Source organism: Hordeum vulgare, chromosome 2H (genome assembly GCF_904849725.1).
Source record: "Hordeum vulgare subsp. vulgare chromosome 2H, MorexV3_pseudomolecules_assembly, whole genome shotgun sequence".
NCBI classification, from domain to species: Eukaryota; Viridiplantae; Streptophyta; class Magnoliopsida; order Poales; family Poaceae; genus Hordeum; species Hordeum vulgare.
Window position 1 is genome coordinate 181,064,483 of NC_058519.1, and position 23,961 is coordinate 181,088,443.

A 23,961-nucleotide genomic window follows, 5' to 3' on the forward strand; every position below is an offset into this window, starting at 1 on the left:
TTTTGAATTGCGAAAGTTGTTTTTGATTTATTTAAATTAAAAAAATAAAAAAGGAACAGATAAATAATAATTAAAAAAAGGCCCCCGCCAATGGGCTGGCCCAAATGGGCGTGCTGTTTATTTTCCAGGAGCAGAGCATAGTATAGGTAGTCCCTATGTTTTGGCCGGCCCATGTGAGGATTTCCTGTAAAACGTTATTTATAGGTGGCATTGGTTGGTAATCTAGGTGGTCTTTCTTCAACAGACCAGCACACTTTTGTAACAAAAGGTAGGAGCGAGAGTCTCTCCTTTGGGTGGATGGTGCTCACAAGTCACAACTTAGTCGTGCACAGAGTACTCATTGTCCCCAACAATTAGCAGCTTGCTTTGCTACTGATAGTAGGCGAAGCACAACAAACCATCTAGAAACAAAATTATGTAAATTTTATCTACCAGGAGTTCACATGATGTTCTAACGGTTTCTTTTGAGCTTTAAAAGCAGCATGTAGTTTCCCATGTGTTTTTCAAATAGCTCATCAAACTGAACTCATTTGACATCTCCCACAGGAACACCCTATGAAGAATCAACCATGGTAAGTTGCTTTCATATTTGGAATAAGTAAAATATGTAAAACTCATATGATTTTGGCAAACAAATATGAGGAATTATTCATATTTGGAATAAACCACTTGTTCCTGGCTAATGATGATTACATGCCAATAACAGGTTTGTGTAACTGATGCCAGCAGCAGTTACAGATGCGTTCTTCTTTTGTTCATTCCTGGAGTGAAGAACTGCACATTTAAATTGTCAGTAACTTGTTGCCAGGATAGACGTCTTCGCTCAACACTTCTTAGCAGGAGGTACATGGCATTGGATCGACCACATGTTGTTAGTACAGAACATCGAATGTGCAGGCAAGATTGTTCGCTCATTTCTTCCACTCAGGCAGCCGTTGGACGACGACCTGCAAGACGAACCACAATTTTTTTTAGGAAGACAATGGCGGTCATGACAAGAAAGCCGGAGACGGTGTGTGAGGCTTAGTGAGATCATGCCTTGCCGGAGTTCTCCTTGTTTCCGACGATCGTTTGGCAGGTCAGCCTCCACGACTCCGGTTTCTGGCAAAGGCAACGAGATGCAGAGAGCACAGTTAACCGACAGCTCCTCTCCTTGTGAACCACAGTGGAGACAGTAGCACAAAATTTCAGAACAAACTGTTGCGTACCTTCTTCAGGTAACGATTCTCGGCGTCCGTCCTCGGGCTCAGGAGCTCCTTCCCATCGATTATCTGCGCCACAAAGGTTCACACTCTGGTGGCATCAGTTACTGTTCAGAGGAGCCATTGTGCACGACGAGATAGCGTGCTATTTTCAGTTGCAGTGCTGCAAATGATGCAGCGAGTTAGTTGAGGACGAGAGGGAGTGGTGCACCTCGACGGTGCAGGTGCCGCAACTGCCGCCGCCGCTGCAGTTCATCAGCTTCCTCTACGCGCGCCCGAGGAACCATTAATTAACAGATAGTGGAAGAGGAAAATCTGCATAGGAATTGAGCTAGAGAAGGTGCGGAGGGTAGTGAGGGAGGGTGGCTCACGTATGTCGCGTAGAGCTCGATCTTGTTCTCGACCATGATGTCCCGGAGGAGCTTGTCGCTGTTGACCGCCGCTGACCTGTCCACCGGGTACGACCCGTCGGTGCCCGGCTTGGGCTGCACGCACGGCACAGAAAGTCAATTAAACACTCGCCGCCCGGAGGCCGGAGGTAGCGGATGCCATCGAGGGCTTACCCCGAGGAACTCGAGCTCGATTTGGGGCCTGGGCGGCGCCGGCGCTCGTCGGTGAGGATCTCCTCCACCGCCAGATGCTCCGCCTAATCCCTCCTCCCGAGTGTCGCCCCGCCGTTCAAGCTCTCGCGCCGCCGCCGCCCCGCCGCACGCCGCGCCCCAGGCGACCACATCGCCGTGCCGCCCGTTCCCCCGGCCAGAAAATCCGAGCCGAAGCCCCCGCGCCCAGCCGTCGCGCCGTCCGTCGTGAGCTGCCTCGCGCGATTGGATCTGGCGAGCGCGCCGTCTGCTGCCGCCATGCCTCCTCTCCTCGGAAAACATAGGGTCTTATTCATAAAAGTGAAACATTTTCCTCACTAAAGAAATGACTGCGGGTTTATTAACTGAAAATGGAGGGGCCTTTTTACAAAAATGTCACGACGACCAGAAACAGTATTTGCTTTATTATTAAGGAGAGACATAGATATACACACATCATAAGGGATATCTACAAATAACACTACAGTTATCCATCAAGTTTGCTACGGTGGGTTGCATGAGATTATGGTTGTTAAAGAGAATATTGGTCTAGAAATAATCCATATGCTGACATCAGCTAAATTGCAACTTAGCCGTTAGCATATCAAAAGTAAATTTAATTACACGTTAGCTAAAACACATGATTTGCTGTTCTAAGAGGTAATGAAATAGTTGTGATAAACTGTCGAGCTTTCCAAGGCCGATCATGAATGTTTGAGGAAACTGCTCATGATGGCGGCGATGTTGGAAAACCTTATGGACCGGACCTCAAGGTTTACAATGTCATCTCCCTCTCCTATTTGGCTCGATGTGTTTGTGGTCCCTGTCTAGGCATCACCTTATTTTTCATGTTTCCTTGCTGATAAGATTGACATGTTGAGCACTTTATCTAATAAATTATCCAAGTATGATCATGTTAAAGGTAAGAAAACATAAAAAAGTATAAATGTACCTCTAAATGTAGGAAACCCTACAAACGACATTCATGTGAGCATCTAGACAACTCCTGGCATTTATACATATTTTCAATGCATATCTTCAGCATTGTAACTGCACATGGAAATAGGCGAAGTTTTGATTAAACTATTTATTCAATAGAAACATACAAACACGGTAGAATTGACGTTGTGTCAACATTATCTTGCCATGTGTACATACGTAGCAGGCACCGGTTATACGCACCTGAGCTGTCTTCTCGCAGCCGCGGACACACATGATAACATCGCCTTTTTCCGTCGTCACCTATGGATGCTCCATGCCACAGGCTCGTCGGCTTGCACGGCCCTCCTCTATTAACATCAGGGTTGGCTCCTTGATCATTTGTGTACATTCGTCCGCAGCCGGCGAATCAAATTGGCTGGTTCCCGTCGATAGCTGGCCGCTCCCGCCACTTTTTCCGTGTTGTTCTTGTCGATATCGAGGTCGGCTCTTGATCATTCGTGTACATGATCCTCCCGATAATTTTTCCATGTTGTTCTTGTAGACATCGAGGTCGGTTCCTTGATCATTCGTGTACATGCTTCCACATGTGTGGACAATCGGCTCTTGCCTGGGTATTTTTAATCGGCGAAGTCTTGCATTGTCCCGGCGTAACACCGTATCTCTCGTGGAGACTCTGCTGCATCCATTCTTTTATCATATATCTAGAAATCATGAGCCAACTTCTGGATATGTGCAGATTTTGAAGGTATTTAAATTGCTGTTATTACATGCAAGTAGTTGAGGTGGTACTATTTTAAAAGATGAAAATTCCTTTTAATAAAGAAGTTCCAGCGTGCTAGCTCAACTGGAATAGTTCGGATGCACGGCAAACACAAAAATTTGCAAAACATTGACACGTAGTTTTAGGTATTTTTACTCACTCCTAGAGTTATTAAATTCATGAAAATGTATCCAAATACTAAAACTGAACTCCAACTAAGGTTATTTTTTGCTAAAGAGAAATGATCACTATGAGTCAGACTCAACAAAATTGGATCCATTCCAAAGAGTGAGAATTAAGATTCTTGATCCCTCTCAATTTATCTTTCAATTCGAGGGTCCAGAGAGGTGTTTTCATAGTCATCTCCGAATATTTGCCATCACAAAATATTTTCGATTTCATTTTTCTATGACTTGTCTTTATATATGGAAATTGGTTATTTACGATGTACGATGATTTATTTACGATGTACGATGATCCCTGTTAAGCATCCATGACTGAATAGTTAAAGTGCCCCACTCATAATTGGTAAATTTGCGGATTCAAATCCTGCTGGATGCACACCAATGGGAACGTTCCATAAGTCAAATCTTGCTGGATGCACACCAATGGAAACGTTCCATAAGTCTATTTGATCTGGCTCTCTACCCATGGAATTTCATCCATCATCCATACATAACGAATTGGTATGGTATAACATAAGAATAATAAGAATTCAAATTCTTATCGATACTGGAACTCAGAGCATAGGAGGGAAAGTCGATTTATGGATGAAATTAAATATGCAGTAGGATAGAAAGGGGTCCCAAGTCCCATTGGTAGAAAAGCTATACAAAGGTGCAAGGTGCAAGGTGATCGAGAAAAGGCTGGCATTATGTTTGCAAGATAACAGGAGAGCAAAACTATAACATGGGAAAAACAAAATGTTAATCAGCTAATAAGGTAGAATACCATAATTGATGTCAGACAGACAAAAAATATATTTTATTATTAGACTAACGAACTTCTGTGTACTATGGAGATATAAAGTCTGCAAAATAAATAGATTTTTTCATTGACGATCTGGATTTCCAATTTACTGCCTTCTCCTGTTCTATTTTGGATGAGAATAAACATGCATCCAATTATTCTTTTGCTCTATCTTACAAATTTGACGCACGATACCTTCCACCTGCAGCTCGTTCCTATCATCAGATGGAGCGACCAAATTATCAGCTGAATCTTTCTCCCCTTGTCCCATTTAACTGAGGTGGGAAATAAGTATCGTAAATAAATTGCACACAAGAGAAGGAAAAAGAAAATTAGGGCACAGTTCTTTACGTTGGAGCTTCTCCAGAAACAGCTTAAGCTTAGCTACCCCACAGATTCAATGATGGAAAAAAGACCCTGAGAAACTGCAGTAATCACGAACTTCTGTGTACTATGGAGATATAAAGTCTGCAAAATAAATAGATTTTTCCATTGACGATCTGGATTTACTGCTTTCTTTTGTTCTATTTTGGATGAGAATAAACATGCATCCAAGTATTCTTTTGCTCTATCTTACAAATTCGACGCACGTAGCTTCCACCTGCACCTCGTTCCTATCATCAGATGGAGCGACCAAATTATCAGCTGAATCTTTCTCCCCTTGTCCCATTTAACTGAGGTGGGAAATAAGTATCGTAAATAAACTCCACACAAGAGAAGGAAAAAGAAAATTAGGGCACACTTCTTTACGTTGGAGCTTCTTCAGAAACGGCTTAAGCTTAGCTACCCCACAGATTCAGTGATGGAAAAAAGACCCTGAGAAACTGCAGTCCAGTTCATTTCGGCTTCTCTCCCCTCCGCGTACTTTATTTGTGAGTTCTCGGATGAAAAGTGTAATGCCAGATACCCTTGGACTGTAGTTGTCTAATGTTTAACTTCTTTGTAATCTCTTGCTATGTTTATCGTAGATGTGAACAACAAAACACCTTACGAAGGCACAACACATCAAGCATAGCAATAGAGGAGGCCAGATTCGGGCTGGCTATTTCGTCAAACACCTTAGATGCGTCACACCCGAGACGGCCAGCTCGGCCATAGGAGCTCACCAGCGAGCATGCAACGAAGCGATCAGCCGTAAGCCCGTGGCGGAGGCACTGCGCATGGAGGGACCTGGTGGCTGGTCCGGAGGCGGAGGCGGACCTGAGGAGGGAAGGGAACGTGTGGCCGTTGGGATATGCCCCGGCGGCGAGCATGGCCGAGAAAAGGCGGAGCGGGGCGCATAGCGGGGTGATTGTGGAAGCGGGCAGGCGGAGGTGGGCATGGATGAGGCAGTTGTAGGGGAAGGTGGCGGCGGCGTCGGAGGTGGAGAGCGCGCCGGAGGTGAGGAGGAGGGCATGGACCTGGAGGAGCCGGCGGGGGACGGAGAAGTGCTTCTGGAGGAGGCGCTCGAGGACGGCGAAGGAGTACGGGGAGCCCGTCCACATATGCGTCGCGACGCTCGCCGGCGCCGGCGCCATCGTCGACGTACCGGCCTCCTACTCGGCGCCTATCGGATCCACCCCATCCGTGGACCGGTGGAGTACAGGGGCTTTTTTGAAAAACAAAACTTTTTTTTCATTTAATGGAGGACCGCGGGTTGATTACGAAAGAATACTCACATATCATCACTTGATTTAGAAATTTTATGCACAAACGCAAGAAATTGTTTCTTCTTTTAAATTTATTCACAAGTTGAAGCAATCTTTACATTTTCAAAAAATATATATCATGGTTGTCAAAAATCTTGATAACTCAAAGATTTATTTTGAATTTCAAGATTTTTTTTAGAAAACATACAATAATAATCCGATCCATCCAACAGTTAATTCTTCAAAATTCACACAGGTATATTGTCACAAAGACTTAGAAGCATTAATGTTTAACTACATACATTAGATCTTTCGTGAACAATTTTACAAATATGAGAACGGTTTTAATATCGAGAACATTTTTTATAATTTACAAACATTTACTAAAAATCATGAATATTTTTTTATATTTCGAACGGGTTTAAATATTTTCTTTTGAATTGGCCACCAATTCAAGAAAAGAAGAACATGATTTTTGATGTTGGAGGATTTTATTGTAAATTCACAAACATTTTTTGAAATGCATGAAGTTTTTCTGAATAAAAAAACATTTTTATAAATCAGTAATATATTTATTAAATTCATGGACATTGTTTTGGAATTTGCAAAAAAATATAAAAATCCGGCGCTTTTTTGAATCCTATTTTTAATTAAAAATAAAATTTCGTCAACATTTTAATCCAAATTCCTATTTTTTAATATGCAAAAGTTTTTGTAATTCTAAATTATTTAAATTATAAATAAACAAAAATGGAATGGAAAATCTTAAATAAAAAAACTATCAAAACAGGCATTAGCTATTTTTAAAATTTTAGGACATATTTTGAATTAGAAAGCATTTTGTTAAATGCACTTAATAGTTTTTAATACATGGAATTGTATTTGAGATCATGGACTATTCTTATTGTACAAACATTTTTATAAAATTGCAAACATTTTATTGTATATGCGAGCATTTTTTACAAATCTCCGAGCAGTTTTTGAAGTCACAAACATTTTAATTTTTTAAATATGTTGATTTATATTTTTCAGTTTATTAAAATTTTAAAGATTATTTAAAGTTCTAAATTAGTTAAAATAAAAAAATAAAACGGAACTGAAAATAAATAAATAAACGGAACTAAAAGCATGTGTCTGTGCATGGCCGGCCTATACTGTGTGCTGGATATTACCCCAGCGTGCAGAGCGTAATATAGGAGGGTTTTTACATGGGCCGGTCCAGTCCAAAATTTTTTAGCTTTGTGAAACGTTTTCTATTACTTACCCGTGGCATAGTGGGTAATTTATGCGAACTTTAGGGGTAATTTTCAGGACGGATGATCAGAAACCGAATTTTCTTTATTATTATATATATATATAGGGAGAGATATGTATAGGAAACGCCCTCCCCACCTTCCTTTTTTGATTTTTTATCTTTTCGTTTTTGTTTTATTAACTTTTTTTGGAATCAATGATTTATTTTAAAATTGATGAACTATTTTCAACTCCAGTGAACTTTTTAAAATTTGATTAATTTTTTCTCAAAATCAATAAAATATTTAACATTTTGATGAACATTTTTCAAATCAGATGAATTTTTTTCAGTTCAATGATTTTGTTTCCAAATATGATGAACTCTGTTCAATTTGATGATTCTTTTCACATCCGATGAACTTGTTTTCAAAATCCGAAGAACTTTTTTTCAAATCTGATGGACTTTTTTTCCAAATCTGATGAACATTGTTCAATTCGATGAACTATTTTACAAATCCGATGAACTTGTTTTCAAATCCAATGAACTATTTTTAAAATTGATGAACATTTTCCTTTTCCAAATCAATCAACTTCGTTCGTAATTCATTATTATTTTTATTTGTGTACTTTTTCCCAATTTCATGCACTCTTTTAACCCCACACACATTTTTAATAAATCTATGATTTTTTATGTGAACATATTCAAAATTGCAAATAACTGGAGGCCGGTCTTTTTCCCGAACTAGCAAAGCAGCATAGATGGACATTTTTTTAGGAGAGCGACACTAAATCCGGAGTGAGAGCGATGGAGCGATGTTAATTGGGCCGTGACCCGCTACGGTCGCGGTAGGTGTCAGTTCTTCAATGAAGGCCTACAATGCCCAATAGGAGCTCCACGACTGAAGACAGGAGGTTCTATAGAGAACTCCTAGTCAACGCCGAAAGGCGCCATCTAGGGGTTCCGGCACCCACGATGTCGTGCTCTTGGGACGGCCTACAACAAGGGCCTAACAAAAGCGAAAATAGAGATAACATGGCACAAGCAAGGACTATTGAACCAACGACCTCCTGTTTTGCGATACAATGTGCTGACCACTCGGAAACTTATGCAGATGTGATAGCTTGCATTGTTTATCCCTTTTCTTTTTTCCTTTTTGCATTTTCTATTTTACGTTTTCTTTTTTCTCTTTTTTTTACTTTTTTATATGGTGATTTGTTTTCAAATGTGTGAACTGTTTTCAAATCAATGAACTTTTTTCATTTTCTAATGATTTGCTTTTCAAATTCGATGAAACAATTGTGATGAAATCAGTGAACTTCTTTTACGTTTTCTTTTTTTCATTTTCATCCTAAAACTTATCCAAGATAAAGCAAAGCTTTGGGTCATGGCAAGAGCGAGACACGTGAGTATCATCATGCCGCGAGAGTAGTTGATGTTCCTTTTGTTGTCGGACGGGCTATGACGTGGAGCCATCAACCTGTTCTGTAAAATTCTCCTCCTTTATTAATATATAAGGCAAGTCTTTTTACTCTGTTTCAAAACAAATATGGTGATGAATTTTGAAAAAACTTCATCAAATTTGTAATAAATTCATAGGATTTTAAAGAAAGTTCATCACGTTTGAAAAAAGTTCAACCATTTTGAATAATGTTCACCAAACTTGAAAATAAATTCATCGAATTTGATAACAAGATTATCACATTTGAAAAAGTTCATCAAAATTTTAAGAAAGTTCGTAGAATTTGAGAAAAGTTCATCAAGTTATAAAAATAGTTCATCATATTTGAAAAAAAATCATCAAATTACGAAAAAGTTCATCAATTCTGAAAAAAGGTTCATCGATTGTTTAATGAAAAAATGCCAAAATGGAGAGTCATCAGTTAGAAAACACATATCTAAAAAAGAAAAAAAGAAAAAAAAATAAAACCCAAATAAAAACCGCCGTGGAAATGAGCAAAATCTGGGGAATATGGTTCTGGAAGCTTCCCAAAACCGAAGAATTCCCACAACTATAGGGGCAAAAAAAATAGAAGGGAGTAATTGTTCGATGGCATAGTGACTATGTTTGGAGTAGAAGAAGGAACATTATCGCGAGTTCAACTCCGGCTGCGAACTTTTTTTTGAACGACTGTACAGAATAAATAGAACATACATGGGTCGGCGCAGCTCACCAGCAAATGGGGTTTGCTGTAGGCGCCCGTTTGCAAACGAGGATTTGCCTGTGATACACACTGTTCATTGCGGAAAATAGTAGCCCCCCTGCACACGAGTGTGCCGACTGGGCTGATCCACGTATAGCACATAAAAAATCCCTAAAAGAAGAAGATGTGCAGAGGCAAGGGAAGTGCATTTCTTGTAAAAGTTAATCTAATGTCCTTTTACTTGCAGCATTATTAAGGACAGTAAAACTGAACCTAAAGCGAGCCTTCTCAACGATTTGAGTTTCTGGTTGTCTATTCTCTAGATCAGATAGTTTATGACCGTTAGATTTGTTTTATGCGCCATGTTTGACGTTTTCTGGGCCTACTGTCCTGAGGGACGCTACTTCGATAGAAAAATCGCTAGTTTCTGGTTAATTGGGCCAAAGGAACCAACCCATTAGGAAGCATACGGACTTTGCGTGGTTGCCATGGGCAGGTGACGATTGGTCTAAGCGGCCGCCTCATCAGTACCATCCCTTCTCGACCAGGGAGACGAACCATTGGCGGCGCCGCCGCCGTCCTCGTTGCTCCCCTCACTTTTCAAAGTATGTTCCTGTCGCCTCTTATCCTCATCGCTGTTGTAGAGCTCCTCTTCTCTCCTTGGTTTCTTCTCTCCTCTTCTCTCTGTCCTTTGTGTAGCGCCTCCTTCCCTTCTGACATGCCGCCGTTCCTCCATCTACTACGCCCAGGGAAACAGGCGACTTGCCCGGCTGCGCCGCCGCCAGAATTGGCCTTTGAGGCGCCAATCGATCCGCCGCGAGGTAGAAAGGTTGGACGGTGCCATGCCACCACCCGCCGATCTCCGCCTCACCAAGCTCATCGTCTTGATCCGCCTGCTCCTGATCCGGATGATACCGTGCCTCTCACCCTTCCGGCCACCTTAATTTCGTTTTCCCTAACATGTCTGGTTTGATGTTGATCTCTTCTATGGTGAACTCTCAACACCATAGATTATGCAAAAGAAACATCTACTAATTAATGAAAATGGTGATTAATTAGTTCCTGGTGTAGATCAAACAAAATATTGTTAGTGTGAACCATACTGAGTTTAGATACAGATGGAAGCATGTTTTGATGTGTATTTCGATTTGTTTTGTATTTCCTTTGTTGCAGGATTGGCTGAATTAGGGTCGAGATTTTCTGCTGGCATTTTGTTGCCGAATTAAATACTATTTGGAAATTCCTCATAGTATTATTGTTTGTTCTACTCCTATTAATTCTGTGAAGATAAATAAATAATTGAATTGTTGTTTACTTCAGCAAAGTCATGCCCCTGTCTATCACGCTGTACATGTCCCAAACAACGTGGACCATGCGCTCCTGAGTTTTACATGGTAAAAACTGTAATCCTAACTGGTTTTCTTGGTTAATGCAGATGAACTAATACGTATTACCCTGACCATTCCCACTGTTTGTCCTTGGAGAAAGAAAAAATATGAGCTAGCAGGGAGAAAACTTTTCGATCATATATTTCTGAAATGGTAAATCCTTTAAATATGTTGAATTATCCTTGCCACAAGGCAATTAGTTAATTTATACAATTTGAAATTTCTAACTTTACTTCCATCAGTGTTAACTCAAATGACTTCCATGCCATCTCTTTTGCTTCAAATGGGTTGGTTACTGTACCTGTTGACTAGCAACTGAAGTTCTCCAGCTGTAAACTGTGTCAACACTTTAATCTTGCTCTATTCCTGCCCCCTACTACATATTGGGTTTAAAGGGCAACAAATGTCTATATATGGATCTCAAGTTATGGCATAGTCCATATATATATATTAGCATTTATATTTTGAAAAATCACATTGTCCATATTCAGTTATAAATAGTGAAACTTGCACTACTATTTTTGCTCTCTAATTCATATGTACCTTTGTGATGTTCAGCATACTCATATGTGATAATAACCATTGTACGAACATGCTTAATCAAATCTCAATAGTTGTCCTCGATCACTTTTCCAATTACATGGCTCGCATTTTCACCGCCGTCGTCGACGGCTCGCTGGTCCTCCGCCGTGACGGTTTCAGAGGCTTCTCCCAACCCTATCCCTTTTCTCATTCGACAATGGTCTAGTTAGCGCCACTGTGCCGGAGGACCATCTAGCCTTCTAGGCCTTCCACACAGTCGATCCTGTGGAGCTGTTCAAGCACGCACCATCCTTGATGCCGACGTTGATCACCCTAGGCAGACTACACCAACTATCCCCTGATAGATAAGAAGGAGTCTAAGAAGAGAGCAACGGCCGGCTCACTGTGTGTCCAGTGGTTCGCCGTGGCGTTGGCACCCGTGCCATTGCCTCTGCACTGGCCTAAGGTATTTTATTATTTCTTGGTGTTCGATACGCAAGCATGGCTGTGGTGTGATACATCATGTTAACTTGCTGCAATCTACGCTTCTTTCTCTACAGAAATAGGTGCATGTTCTTTTTTTCTCCTTTAGATGTTTTTGTTTGTTTTGTCACTCCTACATGCACGTGCTTCTAAGAAATTATGCATGAGATGTATCGGTCTTACCCACATTGATTTCTTTATTGATCGGGTGATGACTTTGTACAACCTGAAAGAAAGAAGGGAGTTGTACATGGCCGCTCCATATAATTTTGGAGATACGGTCCATATTAACAGATGTTACAGTTTGCAACTTCATGTTAGAAGTTGTTTGAGAGATAGGTCGAACAATTTACTTTCAATTCAGCTTATTGCTTTTTTGCATGTGTTGTTCTTTACAACTTGGCAAATAGGAGAATATGTTAGTGATATAAAGAAGAACCACAAGTTTTAGAAATACGATGAATTTTTATGTTAGATGGCTATTTATAAATATATGACTAGCTTCTACCAAAACAACCATTAGAAGTTACCAATATTTAGCATCTCCTTTTGCGATTAAATGTGTACTCTTTCGATAAATTTAGTTTAATTCATGACTTGATGTACATCCCTCGGTATATGGATGGACTAATAAGTGATCCATGTAACTGTGGTTCGACATTTCTACTTTTAGAGTAAGATGTCAAAGCGAGCATGTGGAGAACTTTTTAGCCACCTCTTTGAATGAACATTAAATTGTCATAGGTAAATATTTTGATGTTATAAATTTGAATGCAACCACTTGTTAGTATGCTGAACTTAGTGTTACCTGGTAAAACTACCTCGCATGTAATGGATAATACTCGGTTTGGGGTCCGGTCTATCATGTGCATTTAGAGTTTGACATTGACAGATAATGATGTAGCAACCATGATCACTCTACTTTGTTGCTTCATCTTGGATTACAATAATGATATTCCAAATTATTAGCATTATGATTTGGAATAAAGAATTTCTAGGCATCGATTTATCGTCTTACATTAGTATTCCGAATAAACATTTCCTTGATTCTTAAGGTATTTAGATGAATGGTTGTTAAAATAGTATAGTCCTTTCATTTATAGAATTATGTTTTCCTTGCATTATTTTTTAGAATAAATAGCTCTTAAATTTTATGGGGTTTCTTGAAAAATGCATCCTTCTACTATACGTGTGTCTTATTCGTAACCTCTACAATGGTTCTACAAATTTATCACAATATTACCTTTTTGGTGCATATTTAATTTAGTACCGTTTAGTCCTCACATATGTCATCTTCTTCATCAGATCGATGAGAGACTGATGCTGCTGCGATGATAAGCACCGGTGATGTGTGTACTTGCACTGAGCCAACTAAAGCTAACATTGATTCTGTATCTTCTTCCTTGGTAAGAATAATGTGCGCTCATCTTTGCATAGTGTTTATATTGTTAATTTTGTAATGTATATGACCAAGTGCATCCACATGGCTCACCAAATAGTATTTGTAGTGTCTTGCTCTGTTATTCATGCAAAAATCTCATTTGTATTGATCTGAACAAAAAGGTCACACTTACATTTTTGTTTTGTATATTACTTTTACGGTTTTATTTTTGTATATGTATTACTTCCACTATTTTTCCCCATATACAAATACAGGGTGCAAGCATTGGGAGTACTAAATGAATCAATGGTTGAACGACCTCATCCATCCACTGAAAGCATTACAGCTCTCCACATGCCATTGATTAATCCATCTGCTTTAGCTGCGTCAGATACTCCATGCTTTAATAGTTCTTTAATTGTATTGTCGATGAACATACATGTTATTAAATATGTGAATATAGGACTTTGTAAGGATGTCACCCTTATACTAGTTTAATGTGTTTTGCTGAGAAGCTTAGTCATTATAGTGATTAGCTTCATGGAATGCCATTTATTTTCACTTTCCTTGTACGATCACCTCTTGACACATTCATGGTCATAAAATGCTTATGTTGTAGATTTATGAACCAATTTATTAGATGCTAGAAAAAACTTAGTAGAAATTGAAATAAGAGGTTGGTCAACATGATGCGGAAAATATACAAGATGATATCTATTCCCTCCATCACTAAATATAAGTCTTTGTAGAGATTCCACTACGAATTACATACGAAACAAAACAAGTGAATCGATACTCTAAAATATGCGTATATATATAGGTATGTAGTTTTTAGTAGAATCTCTTAAAATACTTATATTTAGGAATGGTGGAAGAATATAAAATGATAAGTATTGGCATAGGTTCAGAAGTTCTTTCACTGTAAATAGGAAATAAGTTCTTCCATGTCTATCTATTTGTAAAATTATTATCACACTATTGTAAATGGTTTAGAAGTTCTTTCACTGCAAATAGGAAGTTCTTCTATTTCTATTTATTTGTAAAATTACTATCACTCTATTGGAAAAATAGACGGGCGCTGCAACGCGCGCCAATCATGACCTAGTATCTACTATAGCATATACTAAACAAGGGATGGCTGGCACGCACGCTTCCTCTCTCTCCCCTACGACGCACGACTCCGGGCGGCGACGCTCACCACCGGCGACGCTCAGCGCACGGGAGGAGGTGACCATAGGGCACGTGCATGTGCCCCTACGTGGCGGCCATGTACCGCCGCGGTCGTTCAACCCGGGGATTCTCGGGCCCAAGCCCGGCTCATGGCCTCAGGAGAGCGGTGCGACCACGGTCCATGAGGGCTCGGGTGCTACAGGGCACGCGGCTAGGGTTGTGATATACACCCCCAGTCTCCCATTCCAGATCTCGATTCACTTCTCGGCCACTTCTGGGACACCTCTAGGGTTTCGCCTCCTAGGGTTTCCTCCTCCTTCGGTTGGTGGGAAGGGAAGGTGGGAGGAGACCAGAGATCCTTCGCGCAAGATGCTGCCTTGCCACCACGAGCGCAAGCCATGACGGGGCGAGAGGGTGGCAACCGCATCAACTGAGGGGATGGCGGCGGGGAGGGGCGTTTCGCGCGTGGTGGTGGTCGATTTGGGCGAGGTGGAGGTCGCGACCGTGGTGGTGGCGGTGGTGGCCGCAACTTGGTGTGGATGCGCGACAACGATGACGGCAGCCAAAATTCATCCAATATGGATCCACGCCATGGGTCGTCCGACAAGGCAAGGTGGGAAGCACTGGCTATGGAGCAAGGACGTGGGCGCGGATCTGAGAAGTGGGGCGATAACTGTTGCAAATATGCCCTAGGGGCAATGATAAAATAGTTATTATCATATTTCCTGTTTCAAGATAATCGTTTATTATCCATGCTATAATTGTATTGAATGAAAACATAGATACATTTGTGGATACATAGACAAAACAATGTCCTTAGCAAGCCTCTAGTTGGCTAGCCAGTTGATCAAGGATGGTCAAGGTTTTCTGACCATATGCAAGTGTTAGCACTTGATAACTGGATTACATCATTTGGTGAATCATGTGATGGATTAGACCCAAACTATAAACGTATCATTTGATCGTGTCATTTTGTTGCTATTGTTTTCTGCGTGTCAAGTATTTATTCCTATGATCATGAGATCATATAACTCACTGACACCCAAGGAATACCTTGTGTGTATCAAACGTCGCAACATAACTGGGTGACTATAATGGTGCCCTACAGGTATCTCCGAAGGTGTCCGTTGAGTTAGTATGGATCAAGACTGGGATTTGTCACTCCATGTGACGGAGAGGTATCTCGGGGCCCACTCGGTAATACAACATCACAAATAAGCCTTGCAAGTAATGTGTGACATCCCCATGCCGACGCCCCAAAAGATTCCCCTTTATTTCCGTTTCCGTCGTGTGGTTATTTTATTTTGTGGCATCATCATTTAGTTTGCATCATGGCATCATGCATGGCATCATGTCAACTGTGTTTTGTCGGTGTTGCTTGTTGCTCCGTGTTGTTGGGTGTTAAGGCTTGTGAGTGGCGTTGTTTTGTTGGAGTGATGAGATTGGGTGCAACAGAGCCACTTCAAAACCCTGTTGCACCGAGGACGTAAAACCCTTTTCTCCTCTCTATTCTATTTTTGTGGCTGCGATTGATTTCAGTTTTAACCCCCTTTTAAAAGTTTGTCTTCTTTTCAAATCCTTTTATCAAATGTGGGGGCAATCCCTTGGGTTTTTCTTTTATTTCTCCTTTTGTTTTATTTTAAAATAAAAAGAGTCTCATTTTATTTTCTCCTTTAAAAGTGCTTTTATTTTATTCTTCAAATAAAGGTTACTCGACGCGAGCGCGTTGATTGTTCATTTGGAGTTGCTTCTTCTTCTTCTTCATTGATCTAGGATGGGTTCCAGGCCGGCAGCCTCGGATAGCAAGGATGGACGTCGTTCTTCTTTTCTCGTTTGTTTTCGTCCATAGTCGGACCCTGCTCTTACTCTTGATGATTATGTAACGTACTGATGTGACTCTGATGTAGCTTGTGGCGAGTGTAAGCCAATTCTACATATATATATATATCTTATTTTCAGTACATGTACTTGTAACGATATCCATTCTTGCGACATGACGAGATGTGCTTCTATCCCTGACGAGTCCCTCGTGCCAAATTGAGGATAGGGTCGCATCTTGGGCGTGACACAATGTGACTAAGTGTAAGTCACGGGATCTTGTATTACGGAACGAGTAAAGATACTTGCCGGTAACGAGATTGAAATAGGTATGCGGATACCGACGATCGAATCTTGGGCAAGTAACATACTAAAGGACAAAGGGAATAACATACGAGATTATATGAATCCTTGGCACAAAGGTTCAACCGATAAGATCTTAGGAGAATATGTAGGATCCAATATGGGCATTCACGTCCCGCTATTGGATATTGACCGAGGAGTGTCTCGGGTCATGTCTACATAGTTCTCGAACCCGCAGGGTCTGCACACTTAAGGTTCGATGATGTTTTAGTATAGTTGAGTTATATGTGTGGTTACCGAATGTTGTTCGGAGTCCCGGATGAGATCACGGACGTCACGAGGGTTCCCGGAATGGTCCGGAAATGAATATTGATATATAGGATGGTTTCATTTGGTCACCAGAAAGTTTCGGGCATTTCCGGCAGTGTACCAGGAGTGACGAATGGGTTTCGGGTATTCACTGGGAGGGGCCCACCCACCCGGGAGTGAGCGCAGTGACCCTACGGTGGCGCACCAGCCCTTAGTGGGCTCGTGAGGCCAGCCCAATAGGGCCATGGCGCCACAAGTGGAAAAAGACCAAAGGAAAGGAAAAAAAGGAAAGAGGGAGGTGGGAAGGGAGAGGAGGACTCCTCCTTCCCCGAACCGAATTGGAGTTGGAGTTCTCCTCTCCACTTTGGTCGGTGCCCTTGGGGCTCCCTTGATCCCCAAGGCTAGCCCCTCCCCTCCTCCTATATGTACTGGTGGTTTTAGGGCTTTTGAGACACAACTTTGCCACGTTCAACTCAAACCTATACCACGTAGTTTTACCTCTAGATCGGATTTCCGTGGAGCTCTGGCGGAGCCGTGTAGGAGTAGATCATCACCACCACCGGAGCGACGTCACGCTGCCGGAGAACTCATCTACTTCTCCGTCTCTCTTGCTCGATCAAGAAGGCCGAGATCGTCATCGAGCTGTATGTGTGCTGAACGCGGAGGTGCCGTCCATTCGGTGCTAGATCGGAACGGATCGTGGGACGACGGTGATTTGAATCACGAAGCTGTACCACTACGTCAACTCTGTTTCTTAACGCTTCCCGCTTAGCGATCTACAAGGGTACGTAGATCTAATCTCCTCTCGTAGATGGATATCGCCATGATAGGTCTTCGTGTGCGTAGGAATTTTTTTTTGTTTCCCATGCAATGTTCCCCAACAACAACAACAATACCGTGGCTGGTGGAGCCGCGGGTGGTCGGCAACAACAAGATCTGTGACAACAACAAGGTGCTCACCAAGCTCAAGAGCGTCGTCATCCCACACCCGGCAAGAGGAATGCCTCCCCACTAGTGGGAGGTGCTGAGGTTTGCATTACTTGCAAGGAATCTGAACACCTGCCTGTTTATTGTCCATGCGTTGGTTGTGGTAGATGTGGTAATCATGGTCACCTAGCCTCTCTGTGTAATATTGTTCTTCCTTGGGAATGTGTGGTTTCCAAGCTAGTGGGAAGGGGTTCTTTTACATCCATGATCATATCACTCTGAATTAGACCACATATAGGAATAGATTCATTGTCATATCTGTTGTGGAAGGGCACGCTTCTGGGAGGCAGTTGGAAGAGTTTTTCAATGCTTATATTAACACAAACTCGAGATGCTTTGTTAGATCCATTGGTCCAAATACGTTTGTGATGAGATTTCCTTCACCTAGAGATGTAGATAAGGCTTGCTTTGCTGAGAGTATGAATGTTAAAAATTGCGGTGCTGTCATAAATCTAAAGAAATGGTCTGAATCTGTGGGTGCCAAGGGTATACTTAACATTGCTTGGGTCAATGTTAGCAATATCCCTTCGGACAAAAGACATGAAAAAAATATTGCTTATGTGGGGTCTTTGGTTGGGGTGACTCTGGAAATTGATAAAGCTACCATTAACAGACCTGAGTCTGTGAGGATAAAATTGGGATGTAGAGATGCTGAAGATATCCCTACTTCAGCAGAAAGAGTGTTGGGGGGCATTTCTATAATTTTTTTCTTCTCTGTGGACAAGATCCTTGTGAAAAATCCACCTAAGGAAAAAGTTAATGTGCAAATGGAAACAGAAGGGGACCTCCCCAAAAAGGGCTAAACTTAATGAGAACAAACGCCCAGAAGGGTAAAATGCTTCTTTGTCTACTACGGAGGAGTCTTCGGCTCCCCCTGGCACGGCTGGAGGAAAAAATATGAAGAATATGAGCTTGGAACCTGTTAAAGAAAATGAGGAAAATGGAAAGATTCCTGAAAATAGTGATGAGATCCAATCAGAGAAGGAAAGTGAAGAAGTGGATGACATGTTACTCATAGATGCTATGGCTGCTGAAGCAGAAAAGAATCAGTTGAGGGAAAATGAAAAATTGTCCCCTGAAGTTATTTCTTATGATAAGATTGTGGTGAACTCGATGCAAATTTTTCCGAGTCCTGTGATTGGTAGAAAAAATTCCTCTTGTCTGGATGCTTGTGTTGGAGAGCCTATTGTAACTGAACTGGAGCATCATGACAATTCTTGTCAGAAAAAAGATCAAACTTACTATGTGCAGTCACGTATCGCGCACTGAATTTATGGATGTAATTCCTACCCCTCCTGCTATAGAGGAAGTGCAAACTAGATTTAGCAAGAGGACAGCTGGGGTCAACATGGAACACGTGGGCGTCAGGGCTGAGAAGATGGCTAAAAAGAGAAATCTGCAAGGTAATTAAACACTTTCTCGCAATTCTTTTGATGTTCTTCCGAATATGGAAATCATTTCCACTGCTTCGCAAATGGAAGTGAATATTCCTGATGATATTTTTGCTGTTATTGATGTTATTAGAGATCTTGAGTAATCGAGAGCCAATATAGCTAATAAAATTAATAACGATGAGAAACAGCAAGAGAATGTGCTGTTAATTACTAATGTTGTGCGAGAATCATCTCCTCTAAACACATCTTGGGGGGATGAGGGGGACCTGGATGAGGAAGGATTCAAAATTGTCAAATCTAGGAAAAGAGAGAGAAAGAAAGTTAATGTGGTGATCTCTAAACCTTTAACTAGAAGCGAGAACCAAAAATTGAGTGGAGTTGTAGGTACGACCATGGATCCTCGTAAACGTGGCAACAAACCTTGATCCCCAAAACATAAGAAAAATGATTTGTCTCTTTTGGAACTGTAGGGGGATTGGGAAGAGAGGCATGGCTACATACTTGCCTGATTTGATTAGAGACTTCAAACTTGATTTTACACGCATTCAAGAGACTATGAAAAAGGACTTTTCCTCGACTTTTCCTCTAAGTTCTCGAGGAAATTTGATCCTGGGGATAACTTCTGTTGGAATTGGATACCTACTGTAGGAAAGTCTAGCGGTATTATTTGTGGTGTCAAGAATAATTTTTTTGATATCAAAAACTGTGTGGCTGGCAAGTATGTCATGAAACTTGAGATATGTGATAAATGCATGAAATCTAGTTGTTGCATAATGGCGGTGTATGGTTCTGCTCATGAAGAATATAAGGTGGAATTCCTTACTGAGTTGTCAAATATGTGTGGTAATGTTTCGTGTCCATATATTATTGGGGGAGACTTTAATATCTTGAGGTTTACGAACGAGAAGAATAAAAGGACCAATCTGGGTCATTCTTCACACATGTTTAATTCCATTATCAATTCCCTCTCCTTAAGAGAAGTTGATATGAGTAGTGGTCAATATACGTGGTCTAATAACCAGCATAATCCAACCCTAGAAAAACTGGACATGGTGCTTATGTCCAACTCTTGGGAATGTCTATATTCCTTTACTTTTGTCAGGAAGATTGTGAGGGAGATCTCGGATCATTGCCCTTTGATTTTAAATACCGATGATAATATTCCCACTATTTCAAAAAATAGGGGTTTCAAATTCGACTTAAATTGGTTGCAAAATTCTGATTTCTTACCTCTGGTGGTCAAGATATGGTTTAGACCTGTGTGTTCAAGGAATCCTATTGACATTATGAATATCAAGTTAAAAAGATTTAAAACCTTCTTTAAAGGCTGGGGATCAAACAATTTTGGTAAGTCTAGAAAAAGAAGGAAGTGGTTGAAAGAGGAGCTTGGATATCTAGAAAGACTGCAAGAAACTGATACTCTAACACCTGAGTTGTATTGCAAGAAAGTTGACCTTTCGGTCGAATTAAATAACCTCTTAATTGAGGAGGAAGTCTCATGGATACAAAAGTCTCATGACAACTGGTTGCTTAAGGGTGATAGTAATACTAAGTATTTCCACAGGACTGTGAATCGTATCAGAAGGAGAAATACTATTTTTTCTCTTAGCTGTGGTGATATGGTTATTGAAGGGAACAAGGACCTTCTTAAGCATGCTACTGATTTCTATAAAGAGCTCTTTGGCCCTGCCCCAGGAAACTTGTGTGGGATAGATAGTAACATGTGGAAAGAACAGGAAAGATTGACTGAGATAGACAACTTTATTCTCTTGAGACCTTTCTCGGATACTGAAATTAAAAATGCTTTATTCTCTATGAAGCATAACAAAGCTCCTGGTCTTGACAATATTCCAATCGAATTCTTTCAATACTGTTGAGTGTGGTGAAAAATGATATGATGTTGCTCTTTGACTAGTTCTATGAGAATAAACTTGATGTGGATAGGCTCAATTATGGTATTATCACATTACTCCCCAAGGTGGTTGGGGCTGATAGAATCCAACAATCCAGACCTATATGTGTGCTCAGATGTGTATATAAGCTGATTACTAAAGTACTTACTATCAGACTTGAACCTTTTGCTGATACTTTGTTTAGTAGACACCAAAATGATTTTATTAAAGGTAGATATATTATGGATGGGACTATGTCACTCCATGAGATTCTGCATCATTCATATGCTCGATTATTTTTGGGATTGTGCTTAAGCTAGACTTTGAAAAAGCATATGATAAAGTAAAGTTGGATTTTTTGCTAGAGTGTCATAAGAAAAGAGACTTTAATCCTGAGTGGATCGAATGGATTAGGAAGATTCTGGTGGCGGGTACAGTCTGTGTGAAACTGAATGATGAAGTAGGAGAATATTTCCAAAGTGCCAAAGGGGTGAGACAGGGTGATCCCCTTTCCCCATTCATGTTTAACTTGGCAGCTGATTGCTTGACTAAAATGGTCCTTAAGGTTCACGAGAATGGCCTTTTTACAGGGCCGGCAGCTGATTTGGTAGCACATGGGGTTGCTATCTTACAGTATGAGGATGATACCATCCTGTATTTTGAGGATAACCCGAGAGATGCGCTTAATATCAAGTTGTTGTTATATCTTTTTGAAGTCATGTCGGGATTGAAAATTAGTTTTCTGAAAAGTGAGATTTTTCAGTTGGGGCTAATGATCAAACTATGAGAAACTATGTTGAGATGTTTAACTGTGAGATTGGGAGTTTTCCCATCAAGTATCTGGGTGTTCCAGTCGGCTATGCTGGCCTTAAGGGGAGTGACTGGATGTTTGTGGATGACAAATTCATTAACCATGGGGAATCCTGGATTAGTGAAACCTTATCAAGTGGTGGCAGACTTATCAAAGTTAACGTTGTATTATCACACATTCCATCGTATTACATGTTTATGTTTCCATAAGTAAATCAACTCTCAAAAGATGGGACAAACCTAGGATGAATTTTTTTGGCACCGTAATGGTAAGAATAGAAGTTATCACATGGTGAAATGGGGGCGGGTGTGCAGATCTAAAGTGAAAGGAGGGCTTGGAGTGAAGGACTTAAGAAAACATAATATTAGCCTGCTGACCAAATGGAGGTGGAAGTTAGAGAAAAAAGAGGGGCTGTGGCAAGACATTGTCAGAGCCAAATATCTAAGAAAATCATCAGTGACTATGGTTAAACAGAAAGTTAATGATTCACCATGATGGAAAGTGCTTTTGAAAGTTAAAGATTACCATATGGCTCGTAGAGGCATTCATTTAAATAAGGGGAATATTTCTAGCCTTTGGCTAGATGATTTGGGTGATAATTTCACCCTAAAATATAAATTTCCTGACCTGTTTGATATGTGTGTGGAACAAAATAATACTGTAGATAAGATTAACACTATGAATCCCAGCTCTTCTTTTAGAAGAAGGCTTCCCAATGATATGCTCCAGAAATGGAATGAGCTTAAAAGATATGTGTCGAAGAAGATTAATATGGGAGAGGAAGATGTGATATATTGGAAGCTTGATAGTTCGCAAGAATACACTAGCAAATCCATGTATCGTTGGCTGGAGAAAAGTTTGGCTGGTTCCAATTACAAATGGATATGGGGCGCGAAAATCCCTTTGAATCTTTAAATTTTTATGTGGCAACTTTGTCAAGATGTTATCTTAACTAGAGATAACTTGAAAAAGAGACATTGGCAGGGGGATCTGAGTTGTTCTTTTTGTGAGCATCCGGAGTCTACCCAACATTTGATGTTCCTCTGCCGTGTAGCCAGGGTGGTTTGGAGGACAGTAGGTGCAATGCTTGTAACTGACTGTGGTCCTAATTCTATCTGGCAATATTATGCATGGATTCATGCTTTCTTACCTAATTGTAATGAGGTTTATACTGTTGGCCTGACATCAATTTGCTGGGCATTATGGTTGGCTCGTAATCGTGCCACTTTTGAGAAAATGTGGATCAATACTCCGTTTGAGATTGTTTTCACAGCCTGTGCGTTTATTCAATATTCGGCAGGTCTGCAGAAGCCGGGGATGGCTGAAGTAACCAAGAAGGGCGCACAGATGCTGAAGGAGAACGTGTCGCAAATGCTGCTGCTATGTGGGCCACCGATGCCAGAATAAGCGAGCATGTTGATGAAGGAGACACGTGGGAGGAATGGTGACATGGTAAATGCTGATCATGCTGGTTGAATAGCACAGCTTAAGCTGGAGGTGTTCCATTGGCTTGCTTTTATCTGCCTATTGACACACAGTGGTCTGTTAAGTACTTGCTGTTTGGTTATGTTGGTCTGGTAGGGGTCTTTTCTGATACTGTGTGGTGGTAGTATCTTCTGTTCTCGACGGTTTAGGGTGATACTCCAGGTTTTCGCCCCATAGTTTGTGTTCGTGATGACGCGCGCAAACGGTGGGTTTCCTCTTATTGCCCCGAACTCGCTTCTTTCCTTTCCCTTTCTTTATTTCTGGTTCGGAGAAAACTTTGTATTTCCGTTTTGCTTTATAATGGAAAGGGAAGAAGCCCGGTTCGAAAAATATCTACTATAGCATACATAATTTCAATTGTTCGAACATATTTTAGAAAACACAATTTCTTTTTTGCAAATTTCCAGTTTTTGAAATATTTTTTGAATTAAAATAATAATTAATAATTAGAAGTATTTTTTATTTTTTTTGAACATTTTATAGAACTAGAACCATAATTCTAACCTCAATATTTTTTGAAATTCCATATATTTTTTGAAATGTTTCGAATGAATTCTAATTTTT

The 23,961-nt window shown here is 40.7% G+C and overlaps 2 protein-coding genes and 1 long non-coding RNA gene across 3 annotated transcripts; 1 reads left to right on the forward strand and 2 right to left on the reverse strand.

The window, feature by feature from the left end:
• Nucleotides 1-611: 611 nt before the first annotated feature.
• Nucleotides 612-2,083, reverse strand: LOC123426063 (photosynthetic NDH subunit of subcomplex B 3, chloroplastic-like). The gene is made up of 5 exons (XM_045109839.1): nt 1,766-2,083; nt 1,574-1,687; nt 1,414-1,467; nt 1,209-1,271; nt 612-1,101 (listed from the first exon to the last, which is right to left on the reverse strand). The coding sequence occupies exons 1-5, from the start codon at nt 2,081-2,083 to the stop codon at nt 1,033-1,035; spliced, it is 618 nt and encodes a 205-aa protein (XP_044965774.1). The 3' UTR covers nt 612-1,032.
• Nucleotides 2,084-4,451: 2,368 nt separating this feature from the next.
• LOC123425747 (putative pentatricopeptide repeat-containing protein At1g10330) lies at nt 4,452-6,046 on the reverse strand. Its single transcript, XM_045109463.1, has 2 exons — nt 4,803-6,046; nt 4,452-4,726 (listed from the first exon to the last, which is right to left on the reverse strand). Exon 1 carries the CDS (start codon nt 5,966-5,968, stop codon nt 5,411-5,413), a length of 558 nt encoding a protein of 185 aa, XP_044965398.1. The 5' UTR covers nt 5,969-6,046; the 3' UTR covers nt 4,452-4,726; nt 4,803-5,410.
• A 5,282-nt stretch (nt 6,047-11,328) lies between these two features.
• LOC123429885 lies at nt 11,329-13,699 on the forward strand. Its single transcript, XR_006622775.1, has 3 exons — nt 11,329-11,830; nt 13,153-13,253; nt 13,504-13,699. It is a non-coding gene; the product is annotated as an uncharacterized LOC123429885 (long non-coding RNA).
• The last annotated feature ends 10,262 nt before the right edge of the window (nt 13,700-23,961 follow it).

Bases quoted from the DNA above. Each gene is read 5' to 3' on its own strand.
- LOC123426063 (XM_045109839.1), bottom strand. From the start codon at position 2,083: ATGTTTTCCGAGGAGAGGAGGCATGGCGGCAGCAGACGGCGCGCTCGC. The intron at 1,688-1,765 runs GTAAGCCCTCGA...CCGTGCGTGCAG, and splicing joins TCGAGCTCGAGTTCCTCGGG to CCCAAGCCGGGCACCGACGG. The intron at 1,102-1,208 runs GTACGCAACAGT...TGCCTTTGCCAG, and splicing joins AGAATCGTTACCTGAAGAAG to AAACCGGAGTCGTGGAGGCT.
- LOC123425747 (XM_045109463.1), bottom strand. From the start codon at position 5,968: ATGGCGCCGGCGCCGGCGAGCGTCGCGACGCATATGTGGACGGGCTCC.